We start from the raw sequence: 16,063 nt of genomic DNA on the forward strand, positions 1-16,063 counted from the left end.
GACCACGCAAGTACCTTTCTTTAGGAACATTATAGTTACTCAGGATCATTGGTGTATTCAGGCATTGCTGAGTTTCTATTTTTATTTTGCAAGAAAAATCTTTATAGTGACTTTGCAAATTTCTACTTTGATCCATTAAGTCTTAACTTGTACTTAACTCTTTAGGAAGTAATCCCATTTTCAAATGTTAGAAGTGAAGGCAGAGGGTAAATTTACCTCCCCTCTATATACAGACGCACTGTCTATTTTTGGAAGTTGACTTTCTTAAGACATTTATTCAAGAGTTCCCTGATATAGAACAATGAAAAAAAATGAAAGCTTGTGCTTTAACTTATATTCATTGAAACATCATGGCAGAGCCCTTGTCCTCTAAACTTGGAGATTATTATTTTACATTTTGAAGATCTATAGTGGTAATACAGCTCGAGGTTATATATCACTGCTTTCTTCAAATATATGCAAATTTGAATGGAACTCCTAGAAGGTAAATTTACAATAATATTGAGGCATATTTTGAGAGGAGTTCCGGCCTTATGTGCTATAAGTATATTGAGTAGCATGAAGAAATTCTTGATGGTACTTCTGCTGTCCCTAGCTATCATCAGAGTGTCTGAGAAACCAGGGTGTGGGTGAGAGTTTCTAATTGCTCTGACATAGTTGGGATTTACAGCCTGCAGTCTGTCTTCATCTTGAGGTACAAATGAAGAGGAGGATCCTTGTCCATCATTGTGATTCATTTAGTTGAGTTTTGAGGCTACTTTTTTCTAACTTGATGACAAGTATGTAGCATGTAAGTTTATATTCTTTGTAAGGAAAAGCCCATAAAGGTATCTAAGGATTTAGTTATTGGCTGTGCAAAACTTAATATTTAACAGAGGTTCTCAATAGACCACTTCCATTATCCTTGAATCAAAAAGTCTTAAGGTGAAAAATGGTCTGAGAGATAGATGTTCTTTGTTCAACTTCTTTTTTTTGGCCTTTTTTTGAGACCGGCCGCACCGTGCTCAGCCAGTGAGCGCTGTGAGCAAAACAGTCATCCCTATATAGGATCCGAACCCGCGGCGGGAGCGCTGCTGTGCTCCCAGCGCCACACTCCCCCCAGTGCGCTCGGCCCTCTTTGTTCAACTTCTTTTTTTTGGCCTTTTTTTTAGACCGGCCCCACCGGGCCCAGCCAGTGAGCGCTGTGAGCAAAACAGTCATCCCTATATAGGATCCGAACCCGCGGCGGGAGCGCTGCTGTGCTCCCAGCGCCACACTCCCCCCAGTGCGCTCGGCCCTCTTTGTTCAACTTCTAATCTCATATTTGAATCTTCTACTCCTTTCCTGTCAATCAGGCATCAAGCTTATTCTTGAACAATTGCAACTATTTCCCATGGTAGCCCATTTAATCTTGGTGCAATTCTTTCTGACTCAGATGGTCTTTTCTTTTTTTTGTTGTAGGCTGTCACATTGAGATGAATGTAAATGCTCAAAAGATGGACACAGAGGTTGAAATTGGATGCTGTGCACAAGCCAGAAAAGGGTAGAATAATGTTGCTGAGAGGGTGGGAGAAGAGAAATTCAGGAGCAAAGCAGAATGACTAGCCTTAGGAGAAGAAGCCCTCTCTTTTAACAGAGATACATCCTGGTGGGTTTGAAGTGGGGAGTATAGAACTTGAGAGAGTTCCTGTCTTATGGCTTCTGTTTTTTCTTTGGAGAGTTGAGTTCATTTGTTGAATGACAGGGTTGGCGGGTAGAGAATTTTAAGGAAAGAGAAATTTTGAAAAAATAGTTGCAGAATAGGAGAGCAAATTGACCAGAGAAATGGAGGCTCAATTGAGTTGGTGCCCTCAAATATAGAATGATTTCCCTCTGCCTTGTTAAGTAATTTTCTCCACAGTAAGCACAAAGAAAGCAAAGATTGGGCTTCACCTAGGACAGAAGTTTCACTAAGTGAATGTATTATAGACACAGAGCAACGTGCTTGCTCTTTGTAATTGCAGGGCCTCGCTTTTGCGTGTCTTCTGCCTGGAATGTTTTCTTCTAGCTTGATCCTTTTCTGCCTTCACTTTCAGGTATCATTTCCTCAAAAAATTCTTTCCTTACTACCCTCTGTAAGAGAGGGCCTACATTTTGGTTTCTTTCCTGACTAGTCCTTTTGTTTCCTTTCTAGACCCTAATTGAAATGATTATTACTTTTACATTATGTGTCTGCCTGAATGTCAGCTTCAAGAAGGCAGGGAACTTATCTGTCTTATCTCCGTTTTCTCTTCAGAGAAAGCAACCTAACTATGTACATTACGAGCTTTAAAAAATTGTCCTTCGCTTTTAGGCATATATATATTTTAAAAAGCCTGTACAGCGCCAGGGGATTGTAGGCATTCAGTAAAGATGTGTTAACTGAATGTAATTGAAATAATAGAATAGGGAATATAAGCTGGATATAAAATGAAGTTAAGACAGGAGGTGTGAGAGCTAGAAATGGGAGGTGTAGTAGAGTCTTGAAGACTAAAGATCTTGCTTGTGTTGAAAAAGTGCTACCTTAGAAGCAGATAGAACCAACCTGAAAGAATAGGAGGTTGTTGGTGATAGAAAGCAGAATGCCTAAGTTAGGATAGGAGACAATGCCATTTTCAGCCATAATAAGGTACTGGTTAAATGGCGTGACTGTGAGAGTGAGTGGCTTAGGCAGACTGGAAATAGTTGTACAAAAATAGAAAGATCAATATAACAGAGAGTTCAGGCAAAATGGAACTCACGTGTAAGTGCGTAATATGTATTAGGAAACCTCACAAATCAATGAAGTGGTGGATTATTCAATAAATGGTCTTTGGGGTGGGAGAGTCATTTTATATTCTCACTTTATATCATGATTAAGATAAATTTTAGATAAGCTAAAGATTTCTTGTTATGAATGTTATTATGAATGACCAAAACATTTAATAAAAGATCAATTGAGATAAAAATTTAAAGTCAGAATGTAACTAATTTATGCAAATTAATAAGAAAAATGCTCAGATCACAAGATAAAAATGTTCAAAGGATAGGAGTCAGTAAGTTACAGAAGAAAAATTACAGATGTTTGTACCTTAAAATGTTTAAAACATATTAGTAATTGAGTAGATGAGGATTTATATCTGCAGCTATTTTGTCTACTGACAAAATAAACAGATTTTCTTATTAAAAATATTTACGGGGCCGGCCCGCGGCTCACTCGGGAGAGTGCGGTGCTGATAGCACCAAGGCCATGGGTTCGGATCCCATATAGGGATGGCTGGTTAGCTCACTGGTTGAGCGTGGTGCTGACAACACCAAGTCAAGGGTTAAGATCCCCTTACAGGTCATCCTTTAAAAAAAAAAAAATAATAATAATAATATTTATGGATAGATATTTTTACACACTCCTGATAAGATTGTTATTTTTTGAAAGTAGTGTAACAATGTACATTGAGTTTTAAAAAATTGTCCTTCTCTTTTAGGCATATATATATTTTAAAAGTCTATATTGTAGTAAAAAAAAACATTTATAGTGTAAAATTGGGAACTACATAAATTATGATGTACAAAATAGACTTAATGCAAACATTAATTATATTTATTTCAAAATATATTTTCATGCTTTCCACGTATATTTGATTTTATGTGATATTCCTACCCACTTTGTTCTCTCAGCTAAATTAACATCAATATTAGTATTTAGTATAACTTTCTAGCCTAAAGTTACATCAGAGTCTATCTTAGGAGCTATTTGGGTTGGATATGTATGTTCGAAATTCTGCACAAAATTTATTTACATCAAGGATATTTATTAAGCAACTTCTTTAAATATAGCAATATGTGTAAGATATTTAATAAGCAAAACTTTTTTGTAAATGATTTTAAAGTTCTTAATGATAAAATATGCTCAGTATTTTATTTTTATTTTAGGTACTATTTTACTAGAGCTTTATGGCATTTAAAATTTCCTGTTTGTTCATTTTCTTGATATCCTTTGAAAAATGTATAATGAACTGGTTTTAAGAACTGTTTTCACAATAACAATATATTTAGTGCCTTTTGATTTAAATAAATCTTAGAACTTTCAGCATTCATCTGAGAATATTGCTATTTTTTTAAGAATATTAATTTAGGACAGGAGTTATTTGCCTTGCTGAAATATATAAGCCTTTCTCCTTGCTGCTGAGGCAAATATAACCAGAGTAAAAGGATTTAAAGACCAACATTAATCTTCGTAGTGTTGTGGTTTGGTGGAAGCTAGAAAATAGCAAGTATTTTGTTTATGTTTATACATGAATATCTATTGTAAACATTTCATCTTTTATGACTTAGCAAAGCAGAAAACACTTGTTACTGTATTATATTTTAATTATTTTCTTTATAAATACTGTCTATTGAGAAAGCTGGGCATAGTGCAAAGTATTTAGTGTTTTATTGGTCAGACCTGATTTTAAGTCCTGGCATAGTTACTAGGTTTGGTTTGGTTTAGTTCACATTGAGGAACTTGTTCAATTTTCTTAAGTGTTTCTCATCTGTAAAATAGGGGTAATAATACTAACTTGATGAATTGATATGAAGATTAATTATTATGTATTAAAAGCATCAACTTTAGTACTAGGTACATGGTAGTCACTCAACATACATTTGACCAGAATTTAATGAGTAAAATTAGTCTGAGTATATAAGGGGGTAGATGTTCAACAGAATTTTGTTTTTTGGGTCAAATTCTGCAAAAATAAGTTGTGTGCAAGGTCATTGCTGGTATGGGAAGAAGTAGAAAGTGTGTAAGTACTAAGATGGAGAACATATCCCCATGAGAAAGGGACATTTGATCTAGCCTGTAACTGGCTTTCTTTTCCCTTTCTTGATCCAAAAGCAATCCTATGAATCGTGAGAAGCTGCTTCCCTAGTTTACAGATGGTAAAACTGGGGCTTATGGAGGTTAAGTGACTTTGCTAAAATCTCAGAATTAATGGTAGAGGTGAGATTTGGAGCTAATGAACTCTGAGTTTGATTGTTCATTCAGAAAATATAAATTCAATAAATACCAGCCAGTCTTCTAAAGTTTCGTACTATTCTCCTGGAGACCAGTTTGTCTTCTATTTAAGACTTCAGTATGTCATTTAAATGATAATGATTTCTTTGAGATGATATCAAATATATTTTTCAACTTGTTAGTTGTCTTAAAATTAAAGAAAATTAGTTATATATAAATTGTTTAAAAGAAAGTTTCATTTTATTTCTGTCTTCAGTAGTGCCTGTACTTCATTCTATGCTAATATTAAAGAATGTGTATATAGAGGACTGATAGTATATTTGAAAATATAAGGTGATAAGTAATAAATGATCTTCAATGTTAAGATAAAACTGGGGTGAAAATGTAGTCATAGCAAGCATTAGCAAATTGTCACATTTCTAGACTTCAGAAATTAAGGTAGTGATAATAACAAGGTTGACCTAGTTTCTTTGATCATAGCCTTGGCATACATCACTTCAAGTTCTACTTCAGTTTCCTTCCAGAGTCTAGAGATAATTCTATGAATTCTGAATTTAAATTAAGAGACGTGTTTCTGAGCACATCACAGTTTATTCTCCCTGCCTAGGCAATGGTGGTGTACTGCTCTTCCACCTGGAACTCCTCTGCTCATAGTGGAACTAAGGCCATTGTTTAAGAAGCTTTTGTAGACATTAGGTTTTCTGTCTTCAATTATTTCTCCTTAGGTTTTTCTTATAATGTATGCATTTTAGTTCAGTAAGTTATGTCTAAAGAACTGAAAATATGATTAAAACTCTTTGTTAAACTTGAGAAAATATTAACACGTGCTTGTATTGCTTTCAAATGTAGGATTAAATCTTATGTCTGTAATATAAACCAAGACTTCAGAAAGGTGAACTTTGTTGATAGGAAAATAGCACAATTTATTTTTTAAATATTGACTTAAATTACAGGAAAAGTATAGATCCTTATGTAAGCAATATTCATATGTAAGTATCTATTATAAAGAGGCAGATTAAGTTGTGGTTAAGATTCTGGAGCCAGAATTCCTGGATTCTAATCTTGATTCCACAATTTACCAGCAGCATGACCTTGGAAAAATAATTTCTCTTTACCCGAATGTTCAGCAAATAATAAAAACTAATAATGGCTTTTACTTTATAGGGTTGTTTTAAGGATTAAATGAATTAATACATACATAGCACTTAGAGCAGTGTCTGGCACATTGTAAGTATTCAGTGTTAGCTTATTATTATTATTGTCATGTTCAGTATATTTATCTTTCATATATTTTTTAAATCTTTATTTGCCTATTCTTAAAAATAAAACCTTTATTGTCTTTAAAATCATGTGTGCTATGATTTATTTGAAATTGGTAAACTTTACAATATACATTACCCACAAAGTTAATAATTTTATAAGATGTTTTCAAGAGTTTAATATTTTATCTGGAAAAACACATTTGTGATATTCAAGATTGATGTAGTTAATATTTAATTGAATTGGTTCTTACTATGCTTACGCAGTTAGTGAGTTCTATGTTAAAATGTCAGATAAGACCAATATGGTGCATATATACATATTGTTGAGATGTTAATCCCAAAAGGCTATAGATTGACCTGAAAAGGATAACTATTCTAGGCTTGAGCTAGCTCAGCAGACCATCCCAAAATATGTGACTCTGGTGACCAAGAAAATATTCAAGTAGTAGTGTGCACAGTATATTGATAATTTAAATTTGATTAGTGATGCAATCAGCTGTGTTGATGACTAGGAAGAAAGAATATGTTACCTTTAGGCATGTGGTCTTTTATATTGTTTATTGGTTTATAGTTTGAGAGTAGTCACTGGGGTAATCCAACTAATTGCTCATGTTTGGTTTGTATACTTATCAAGTTACCTTTGATTTGTGGTTCGTTTTTTCCGTAGACTGTCTAATAGGTGCAAAGTGGTTCAATCTTCTTGGCATTAACAAATTCACACCTATTCTTCTGGAGAAGGAATTGCTCCAAATTAATAAATTGTCACCCTTAAGCTCTTAGCTTAAGCCATTCTCTTTGAAAAATGGAGTGAAAACAAATGCTATCTTTTTCCTCTTTATTCTACTATGTTTCAAATGCTCAGATAAGAAATAAAAATTGCTGAGAAGTCATTAATCCTGACCAAAAATTTTAATAGGAGGTAAAATCACTCATCTTTTGTTGAAGTAATTCTTTTATATAGTGTCTGGTGAATAAATAGTTGTTAAAGTTGAGTATACATCTAACTTAGTTACAGAAAGATAAATTTAAAAAAAATTATTTCGAACTAGATTTATCCTTATTTCTTTGAGGCCCCAAAGATTGATTTACATAAAATAGTTTTTAAATTTTACTTTTGCCTGTTTTTAGGCCACTGAAAGTGAGGCTGGTGATATGGACCTGAGTGGGTTGCCAGAAACGGCAGTGGATTCTGAGGATGATGACGATGAAGAAGACATTGAGAGGGCGTCGGATCCTCTGATGAGCAGGGACATTGTGAGAGACTGCCTTGAGAAGGATCCAATTGACAGGACAGATGATGATATTGGTAAGTTTGAATGAGGAAATGAACTAAGAGCAATTAAAAATATTTAAAGGTGAAATCGTCTGATACAATAGAGCCCAAGACTAGCGGGTTTTAAAAAGTCATTAATTTATTAATTTCCTTTGTATTAACAATGGTATTTGTTGGGAAAAAAACTTGGAAAAAGTCAAGTTTACTCTGTCCGTACCATCGAGTGTCTGCAAATAATACTGTGAATGAAACATCCTTGCAAAACCCTTCCATGCAACCCCCTTCCTAGCTTAGTTTATGACAAAAATAAGAATTAATAGTCTTCCAGTCAATGTTATTTCTATTAATCTTCATGTGGGTACTGTTTCCATTAAGGTCATATTTTCTGTACGTGAACATTAGTCAAGTGGAGGTCAGTAAAATTGTTGTGTAAATGAATTTTCTTCTAGTCTGGAAAGAATTAATAGTCTTCCAGTCAATGTTATTTCTATTAATCTTCATGTGGGTACTGTTTCCATTAAGGTCATATTTTCTGTACATGAACATTAGTCAAGTGGAGGTCAGTAAAATTGTTGTGTAAATGAATTTTCTTCTAGTCTGGTTCCATATGAAGACCAGACTGGATGGAAGAAGACAGCAGACTGTCGTTAGCAGCTATGGGCTGTGGGGGTTGAGACTTTCTTTAAGGATACTCTAAGGTTAAAAATGTAGGTGATTTTATATCCACCTTTCCATCAGAGCAAGAGTCAATTGTGTGATAATGGTTTCGTGTTTGAGTATGCCTCTGAGACTCTGATTTCTTCCTTGGAATACTGAGTGAAAACAACTTCTGTTGAGAGTCATCACCCCACCACAGTTCTAGAATCCATAACCACGGTTGCCTGAGCCCAGATTATCTATTCTACCACTCCGCCTACTCTTTGGGCCAATGCGTATTTGCAGAGAAGCTCAATGAACTAAGTCTGTTGGAATTAGACATAGGACGGTGAGGGTAAAAGTATGTGTGAGTGGCTTGTTGCATGTGCTTGAGTGACAAACGTAGGAGGGAAAACTTTTACCATTTAAGCTATATACATATGCTAGGAAGCTAAAGACAGAAATCTTGATCTTAATTCAGAACCTTGGATTAGTTAATTAAATTTTAATTAAAGTCATTTATAGGAATTGCTAACCATTTATGTATGAATATCATATGATGGTAACCATTCATTCATTCAGCTAATGTGGTTTGAGCACTTTCTGTGTACCGAGCATTTTTCTACGTCCTTGATCTGTTATATTCTATTAGGGGAAACACATGAAAAACAAGTGAACCGGAAAATACATTTCAGGTATTGGTGAGTGCTATGAAGGAGGATAAAGTGGGGGCTTGGGGTGATGGATGCAGAGCAGTGGACTAAGTAGAATGAGTCTCAGTTTTACCCCATGAAAACTTAGGATTTTGCTCTCTTGTGTCTGATACCACATGTTCATTTGATGTCCAGTGTCCAAAATTGAGCTTCACACTCCCATTCTTTGTCCTTGATGACTTCTTTTTTTTAAAAAAATCCCTTTTAGTTTTTAGTTTTAAAGAAAGAATGAAATTAGAAGTGTGTTCAGTTTGCCATCTTAATCCAGAATCCTTGCTCATAGGTGTTTCTTTCTTTGGAACATTGCTTATGAACAGATTGGTTTGGATGTTATCCTTTTGTAAGCAAATGTATCTTCTCTCTTTTTTTTTTTTTGTGACCGGTAAGGGGAGCGCAACCCTTGGCTTGGTGTCGTCTGCACCGGGCTCAGCCAGTGAGCGCACCGGCCATCCCTATGTAGGATCCGAACCCGTGGCGGGAGCGTCGCTGCGCTCCCAGTGCTGCACTCTCCCGAGTGCGCCACGGGGTTGGCCCTGTATCTTCTCTTTTGAATCTATTCATTTTAGAATAGTTGTGGAAGAAAATGATGATTATTAAAGTATGTATAAGATGTCTATCATTCCTGGAAATTTAAAACTTTCAGTTCATATCTGAGAAGGCTTCCCTTGCAGAATTTCTGGAAAGCAGGAACTATGCTAATTCCTGCAAATAAATATAAAGCTATCTTTAAAAAAAAAAAAAAGTGCTTGTCAATATAACCTCTACAGGGAGTAACATTTATCTGAATACCAATTTACTTACAAGCAGTGACGATTCTGGTGCTTGCTGCTGTCAAATATACATTTAATTAAAGTAATAATCAGTAACATTAAAGAGAAGGCCTAAAGTATTGTGTGCTTGTCAATATAACCTCTACAGGGAGTAACATTTATCTGAATACCAATTTACTTACAAGCAGTGACGATTCTGGTGCTTGCTGCTATCAAATATACATTTAATTAAAGTAATAATCAGTAACATTAAAGAGAAGGCCTAAAGTATTGTTTATCTATGTGATAATGATCTTGTATTCTGTCCCACTCAAAAATAAAACCACATTTGAGCACCCTTTAGCTCTTTGCCCATTACCCTTGTTAAATCTAACTCATCCTCTAGTATTTAGTTAAACAGATGCCTTTTATATGAATTACAAACATCTGTATGATTGATGTTTTCTCTAGAGGCCTCTCTTCCTACCCACCTTTTTCTACCACTGCAAAAAAGGGAAGATGGTATGTGTGTGTGCCCGCAAACATGCATGAATGTTTAGGTGGAATCAAATGAAATTACTAATATTTGATCATGTTCTTACCAACTGAAGAAAGAAAAAAATTTTCCTTTGTGTTCGCGTAAGTTCTTGGGTATACCTTTATTTTAGTTCTTTGGAGGGAGGGATTTTATCATATTCATTTTTGCTCTAGAACTTATAACATTGTAGGTACTCAGTTACTGAATTATTGTAAATTTTATTTTTTGTTTTGAGAGCTTGACAAATTAAGGTAGAAGATTACTTTGATCTCTTTCAAAGAATTCCTTTTCTCCCTGCTTCATGTACCACCAAAAAACTCCAGAGATATTTTTTGAATCTTATTATTAAGTATTTCTTATATAAAATTGAATCAAGCAAGCCAAGATAAACTAATTTTCTGAATTGGCTTCAGTTTCTGGCATCTGTAAGTTGATTATGTATTTTTTTCTTTGTGCCACATTGACTAGAAAAAAATTTTTTTAGAGGTTAATATTTTTCTTTAACAGAAATATTCCTTTCCTAGCAAAATAGGATAGGTCACAACAGTGTACCATTCTAATAGATTAGTATATAATTCTAATAGGTCTTTTAAGACATATAAAAGACAGCAGTCCTGCTTCTCCCATTCATGGCTTCTTCTTTCCCTATGTCTTAGGAGCTATCCTAGTATCCAACCCAAGCTCTGAATTCTTAGCTACTCTAATCTCTTAAACTCTGTATAATATCTGTGGTGCTATCAGAGTTTATTTTGAGCCTTGTATAGCCAAATTCTTCTATTTTATCTTTATCGTTTTTTATAAAGATTGGTGATAGGAAAGTTCTTTACTTGTTTTTAATTGCTCCAGTCCTCCAGTGTAATAAATAATAGCACAGATGGTTCTCACAGAGCCAGTGATACGTTGCTGAATCTTTGAGAGTCTTAAACGTTCTTAGATGTCATTTGGTAAGCATTTATATATTTTTAGTTTTTTAACTGAGTCTGGATAATTATGTACTTACTATTATTAGATATTTTGTTTCCTTTATTCTTTATTTTTATGATATGTGATACACAGATATTTTTTATCCTGTTGTATTTTTTTAATGCTACTCACTACTCATATATCACAAATTGATTTTATGGCCCAATAATAGAATAAGAATTTTCCGGAAAAGCGAGAAAAGTATCTATGTAAGGCACTATAAAATCATTATAGCAAATATTAGTGAAGATATTTTACATTTTTTGCCTCCTGCTTCAGTCATATATTTGGTAAATATTTGACTTCTATTATTGTCTAAACATATATTAAATTAAAAACATTTTTGACAAATTCTGGTGTCACATTTTTCTTAAACTCATAAATCTTTGTTCAAGGAAATTCAGCAATTATTACGAGGAAAAGAGTAAAACGTGTGGTCTTTAGGTAACATTGTTATACCTTACGGTGAGGCGCGAGGGACGATGGCTGAAGAAACCAGCCTGGAAACAGCAGATGTGCTAGTCAGAGGACCATAACTTGTTCATTTACCTTTATGTCAGTGCATTTGTAAAAGAATGATTTCTCTGTCCCATATGTAATGCATGTGGGTCATCTTTTATAGTAGTATTCAGAATTACTTTATTGCTGTCTCTAGGAATAAATATATTTTAAAGCATGACATGGACACACCTACTCATTCCAGAACTAAAAGTTTCGCTAAACAGAACTTACTCTTTCTCTAAGTGATGTGCTTTGATATTTTATCTTCTTTTTTAAAAATGCTGGTTGCAACAGTAAATTGATTTCCTGACACATAAAGCTGGATCACGTTGAAGAACACTTGCCTGTCAGGCAGAATACCTGGGTAACACATCATTATTATTCTCCTGATTACCAGAGCCACCCTGTGTAATGAAGGGCCTTATACGGGAGGGATAACATAGAGTCTAATCAGAACATGACATTACCTAGCTGGACCAGAGAAGACCACTTAGTCTGCCCCTCTGGGAATGTAATATTTTCACAGAATATTTCTTTCTTTTGTCCTTCATTTTAGCTATTAAACTATTACCAATAACAGAAAATTTGTCACTAAATCTTAGCAGAAGGAATGTACGTAGGGACAGTTTGATTATGTAGGGACAAGAAAAATGCAGTGGAATTTTTATTTAGCTGAGGGGTTGAATGATATCATGGCAATAATAGCAGTTCCCATTTATTGAGTGTTTTCTCTGGGCTGAGGACTTTATCATCATTATTGCATTCAATTCTCACAGTTGTCCAGTGAAGGTAGGTATTATATTATTCTTTCACAAATGAGAAAACTCTGCCTTAGGGAAATTAATCAACTTGCCCAAAGTAATACAACTAATAAGTATTCAAATGTTTGACACACACCCTTTACCACTACCTGTAAAGTCCAGCATAAGCGCTGGAGGCAGATAGTCCTGAATCATGTCACTTCCACCTTTAATTATATGATTGTAAGCCTCAGTTTTCCTCCTTATGAAATGAAAAAAAAACAAACAAACATGCATTTTATAGGGCTGTGGTGAGGAATGAAGAAAGAACTTAGCGGGTAATTATTAAAGCTATCTAATAATAGGGAAACACAAAACTGTTAACAATAGAGAACAGAGGACTTGGAGAGATTGTGATGTCATTTATTATGTCAATAGCCTGAACCTTTTGTTTTTCCACAGCATCACCAATAGGAAGACTGATCAAACTTTAATTTTTTTTGCCAGTCTGTGGGATTAGAAATGGCATATCAGTTTTTATTTGCATTTATCACATCATGTTGTAAATTTTTCAATTGATTAATTTTTGTGGATTTATCTGACACATAGAAAATATTCCTAGGAATGTTTTTGGATTAAAGATAGTTATTTCTGGTAACTGTTTCAGGCATCCACCTGCCCAAAAGGCACTGGAATGGACCTACAGACTTGGAGAATTCTCAGAACTTCATTTCATTTCAGCTCTTAATAAGCCTTAATAAGATCACAGCTCATTTTGAATTGAAATTTCCCATTCGAAGTTTAGTAATTTCTTCAGGGCCATTAAAATTTGAGTTACAATGTAAACTGTTGCTTCTGAAGCAACAAGGAAATGTCACCATATCCATAGTGATGGAATTCTTCATGTACCTGTAAGAAATTCAACTTGTACTTAAGATAAATAAATGTATTTTCCAACAGGCAAAATTGTAGGTTATTTAAAAAGAAAGAATCCTAAAGCATTCTTTTTGAATACTTATTTTTAATAAAAGTTGTAGTTTTAACAAAGAGTATCTTTTGCTTTACAGAACAACTCTTGGAATTTATGCACCAGTTGCCTGCTTTTGCCAATATGACAATGTCTGTGAGACGAGAACTCTGTGCTGTGATGGTGTTTGCAGTGGTGGAAAGAGCAGGGACCATAGTGTTAAATGATGGTGAAGAGGTTAGTAAATATTTCTGCCATTCAAAGTTTCTGTATGAGGATCTCTCAATACAGCAATTCAACAAAAACCCAATTCTTATTTTTTCCTTTAAAAAATAAGTTTGAAGAAGTCAAGAATTATGGTACACTAATTATGTCATAGTTTTCCAGATACATTATTTTATTCCCTTTTTGGGGGGAGGAAATTCAGTATTTTCCATTATTTACAGTATTTCATACAATGTTGATAGAGATTTTTTTTGATGTATTCACTTTTCAGTTTTTTCAACTTAAATGTTCATAAATATCATGTCTTTCGTCCTAACAAAATGATGTTCTTATTGAGGTAGCGGTGATCATTTTATCTTGCTTACATGTGCTTTGGGGCACAGAAGAAATTTTTTTCCTTGTGTTATTTTAGAGAAGAATACTCAAAGTCAAATTAAAAGGGTAGAGTGATATGTACTCCATGCTAAGCATGTGAAAATATATGGTTGTGTTTTATTTCTTGTTCTGTTAACTTGTGAAACAGTTAATTTCATTTGAGTTATTTGTTCCACCTTTAAAATGGAAGATCTGCCAAGCTATTTTTAGAGACCATTCCAGCATTTACAGCTATATGATCATGATATTATTTTCTGCTTTGTTTTTACTTTTTTTGGATTAGCTGGACTCCTGGTCAGTGATTCTCAATGGTTCTGTGGAAGTGACTTATCCAGATGGAAAAGCAGAAATATTATGTATGGGGAATAGTTTTGGTGTCTCTCCTACCATGGACAAAGAATACATGAAAGGAGTAATGAGAACAAAGGTGGATGACTGCCAGGTATAAAATATAATTACAAATGTATTTGTAAATCACAATTTACAAAATGTATTTATTGAATCATAATTGATTATACTTATTTTTGGAGTTCAACATTGACATATGTTGATCAAATCAATATTACTTGCATATATATTGCTACAAATTGTCCTTATTCTTTATGCCCCTTGTCCAATCTCTCCCCATCCCCCTCTCCCTCCCACCTCTAATTACCCTAGATTTGTTCTCTCTTTCTGAAAGAGTAATGGTTACTCTGTTGATTTGTTGCCTAGATGAGCTGTCCAATGCTGGGAGGTGTGTTCAGGTCCCCCAGTATTATTGTAGAGCACATGCTTCTTCTGTCACTCTGGAATGGGCTTTGTGGAGATAGACCTCCTCTTTTCTTTGGTCTCTGCTGGTGACACTCCTTGTGTCAATGCATTCCAGTGGCTTGCGGACTCTCCTCTTCTTTTCTTTGGTCTCTGCTGGTGACACTCCTTGTGTCAATGCATTCCAGTGGCTTGCGGACCATCTGCGTGGTGGTTGTGCTGCCTAGCTGCTTTCGTGGCAGTCATGGTTATTGTGGTGGCTGTGGTGGGCCACCCACATGGAGGTGATGTTTTTGGAATGCTCCTTGGCACTGGCAGTGTGCCTGGTTGTCTGGGGGGAACCCGAGGCACTGGTGGTGTACCTGGTTGTGGGACAGGGGTCTGGTCCTCAGCTCCATGACTCAGGTTCCTGGGTGGGCGCCAAGGCATTGGCAGTGTGCCTGGGCTGGAACTAATTTTTTGTGCTTTGCTTACTTCTAAAATGGGGGAATTTCTTGTGGGGACCAGTATTTGAGCCGTGTGGTTTAGCTAAATTGCTGCTTTGCTGCTGTTTCCCTAGGGAAGGCATTTTGTGCAGCTCAGGTTTTAATGGTTGACTTTATAGGTACTTCTGGCTCTTCAGAGTTACCTGGGTTGTGTAGAAACTCTGATCTGGGCCTGAGTCTTTTCATCAAACTGCACCCCATGCAATTCTATATTCCTGACCAGTCTCCCCTGAGTGGTCCTTTGCTGATTGGGGTGCTGGTCAGCTGTCCTTGCTGTGCACCAGCATTCCCCCAGTGGGCCTGTCTCCCCCACTGCCTGTGCTGCAAACACTTCCCATGGGATGGGCCATGTGCCAATCCCTTGTGATGACTCACCGGTCTCTGAGTGGCTCCTTGCTCCTATGTGGGTCCATGGGAACCCTATTAGTGGTCTTGCTGTCCTGCGGGCCACCACGCCCTCTTCTCCCCTGCCGCCTCCAAGCAACTTCATCTGAAGGGCACAGCTGCGTCTTCTGCTGGCTCCTGCTCCGTGTGCTCAGCAGCTCCAGCCTTAAAGCGGCTGTAGCACAAAGTGGCTGGAGTGGTTTTTTCTGTCTCTCATTGTGGCTTCATGTGCTCCGTAGGTCTCTCCTCCTCTTCCCCTCAGCTCTAGAGGCCCCAGCTTGGCTGTTACTGCTTTTTTATAGTTGTAAATTGGTTGATTTGTGGGAGAGAGTGACGCTGGGACTGTCTATTCTGCCATCTTGACCAGAAACCCAAATATATATTCTTAAAAAAGAACACTTACATGCAGTTGTGGTGAGATTTTCTGTGTATGTAAATAATGTCATATTTTAGATTTATAAGTAAGATTTTAATGTAGAACCTATTATATTTAGTCTTATCATGCCCCAGAAAATTGAAAATAAATCTTC

General features: G+C 35.6%; 1 protein-coding gene across 4 annotated transcripts in view; it reads left to right on the top strand.

Annotated features, from left to right (window-relative positions):
* RAPGEF2 (Rap guanine nucleotide exchange factor (GEF) 2) overlaps positions 1-16,063 on the top strand; it is a 168,650-nt gene that overhangs the window by 121,510 nt on the left and 31,077 nt on the right. For all 4 annotated transcript variants that reach the window (XM_008578797.1, XM_008578798.1, XM_008578799.1 and 1 more), the window contains 3 exons: positions 7,363-7,540; positions 13,415-13,551; positions 14,198-14,356. In XM_008578797.1, the coding sequence (XP_008577019.1) occupies positions 7,363-7,540; positions 13,415-13,551; positions 14,198-14,356 (474 nt within the window). The remainder of the gene's footprint in view (positions 1-7,362; positions 7,541-13,414; positions 13,552-14,197; positions 14,357-16,063) is intronic.

Source organism: Galeopterus variegatus, unplaced genomic scaffold, assembly GCF_000696425.1.
Source record: "Galeopterus variegatus unplaced genomic scaffold, G_variegatus-3.0.2 Scaffold1760, whole genome shotgun sequence".
In the NCBI taxonomy this organism is placed as follows: Eukaryota; Metazoa; Chordata; class Mammalia; order Dermoptera; family Cynocephalidae; genus Galeopterus; species Galeopterus variegatus.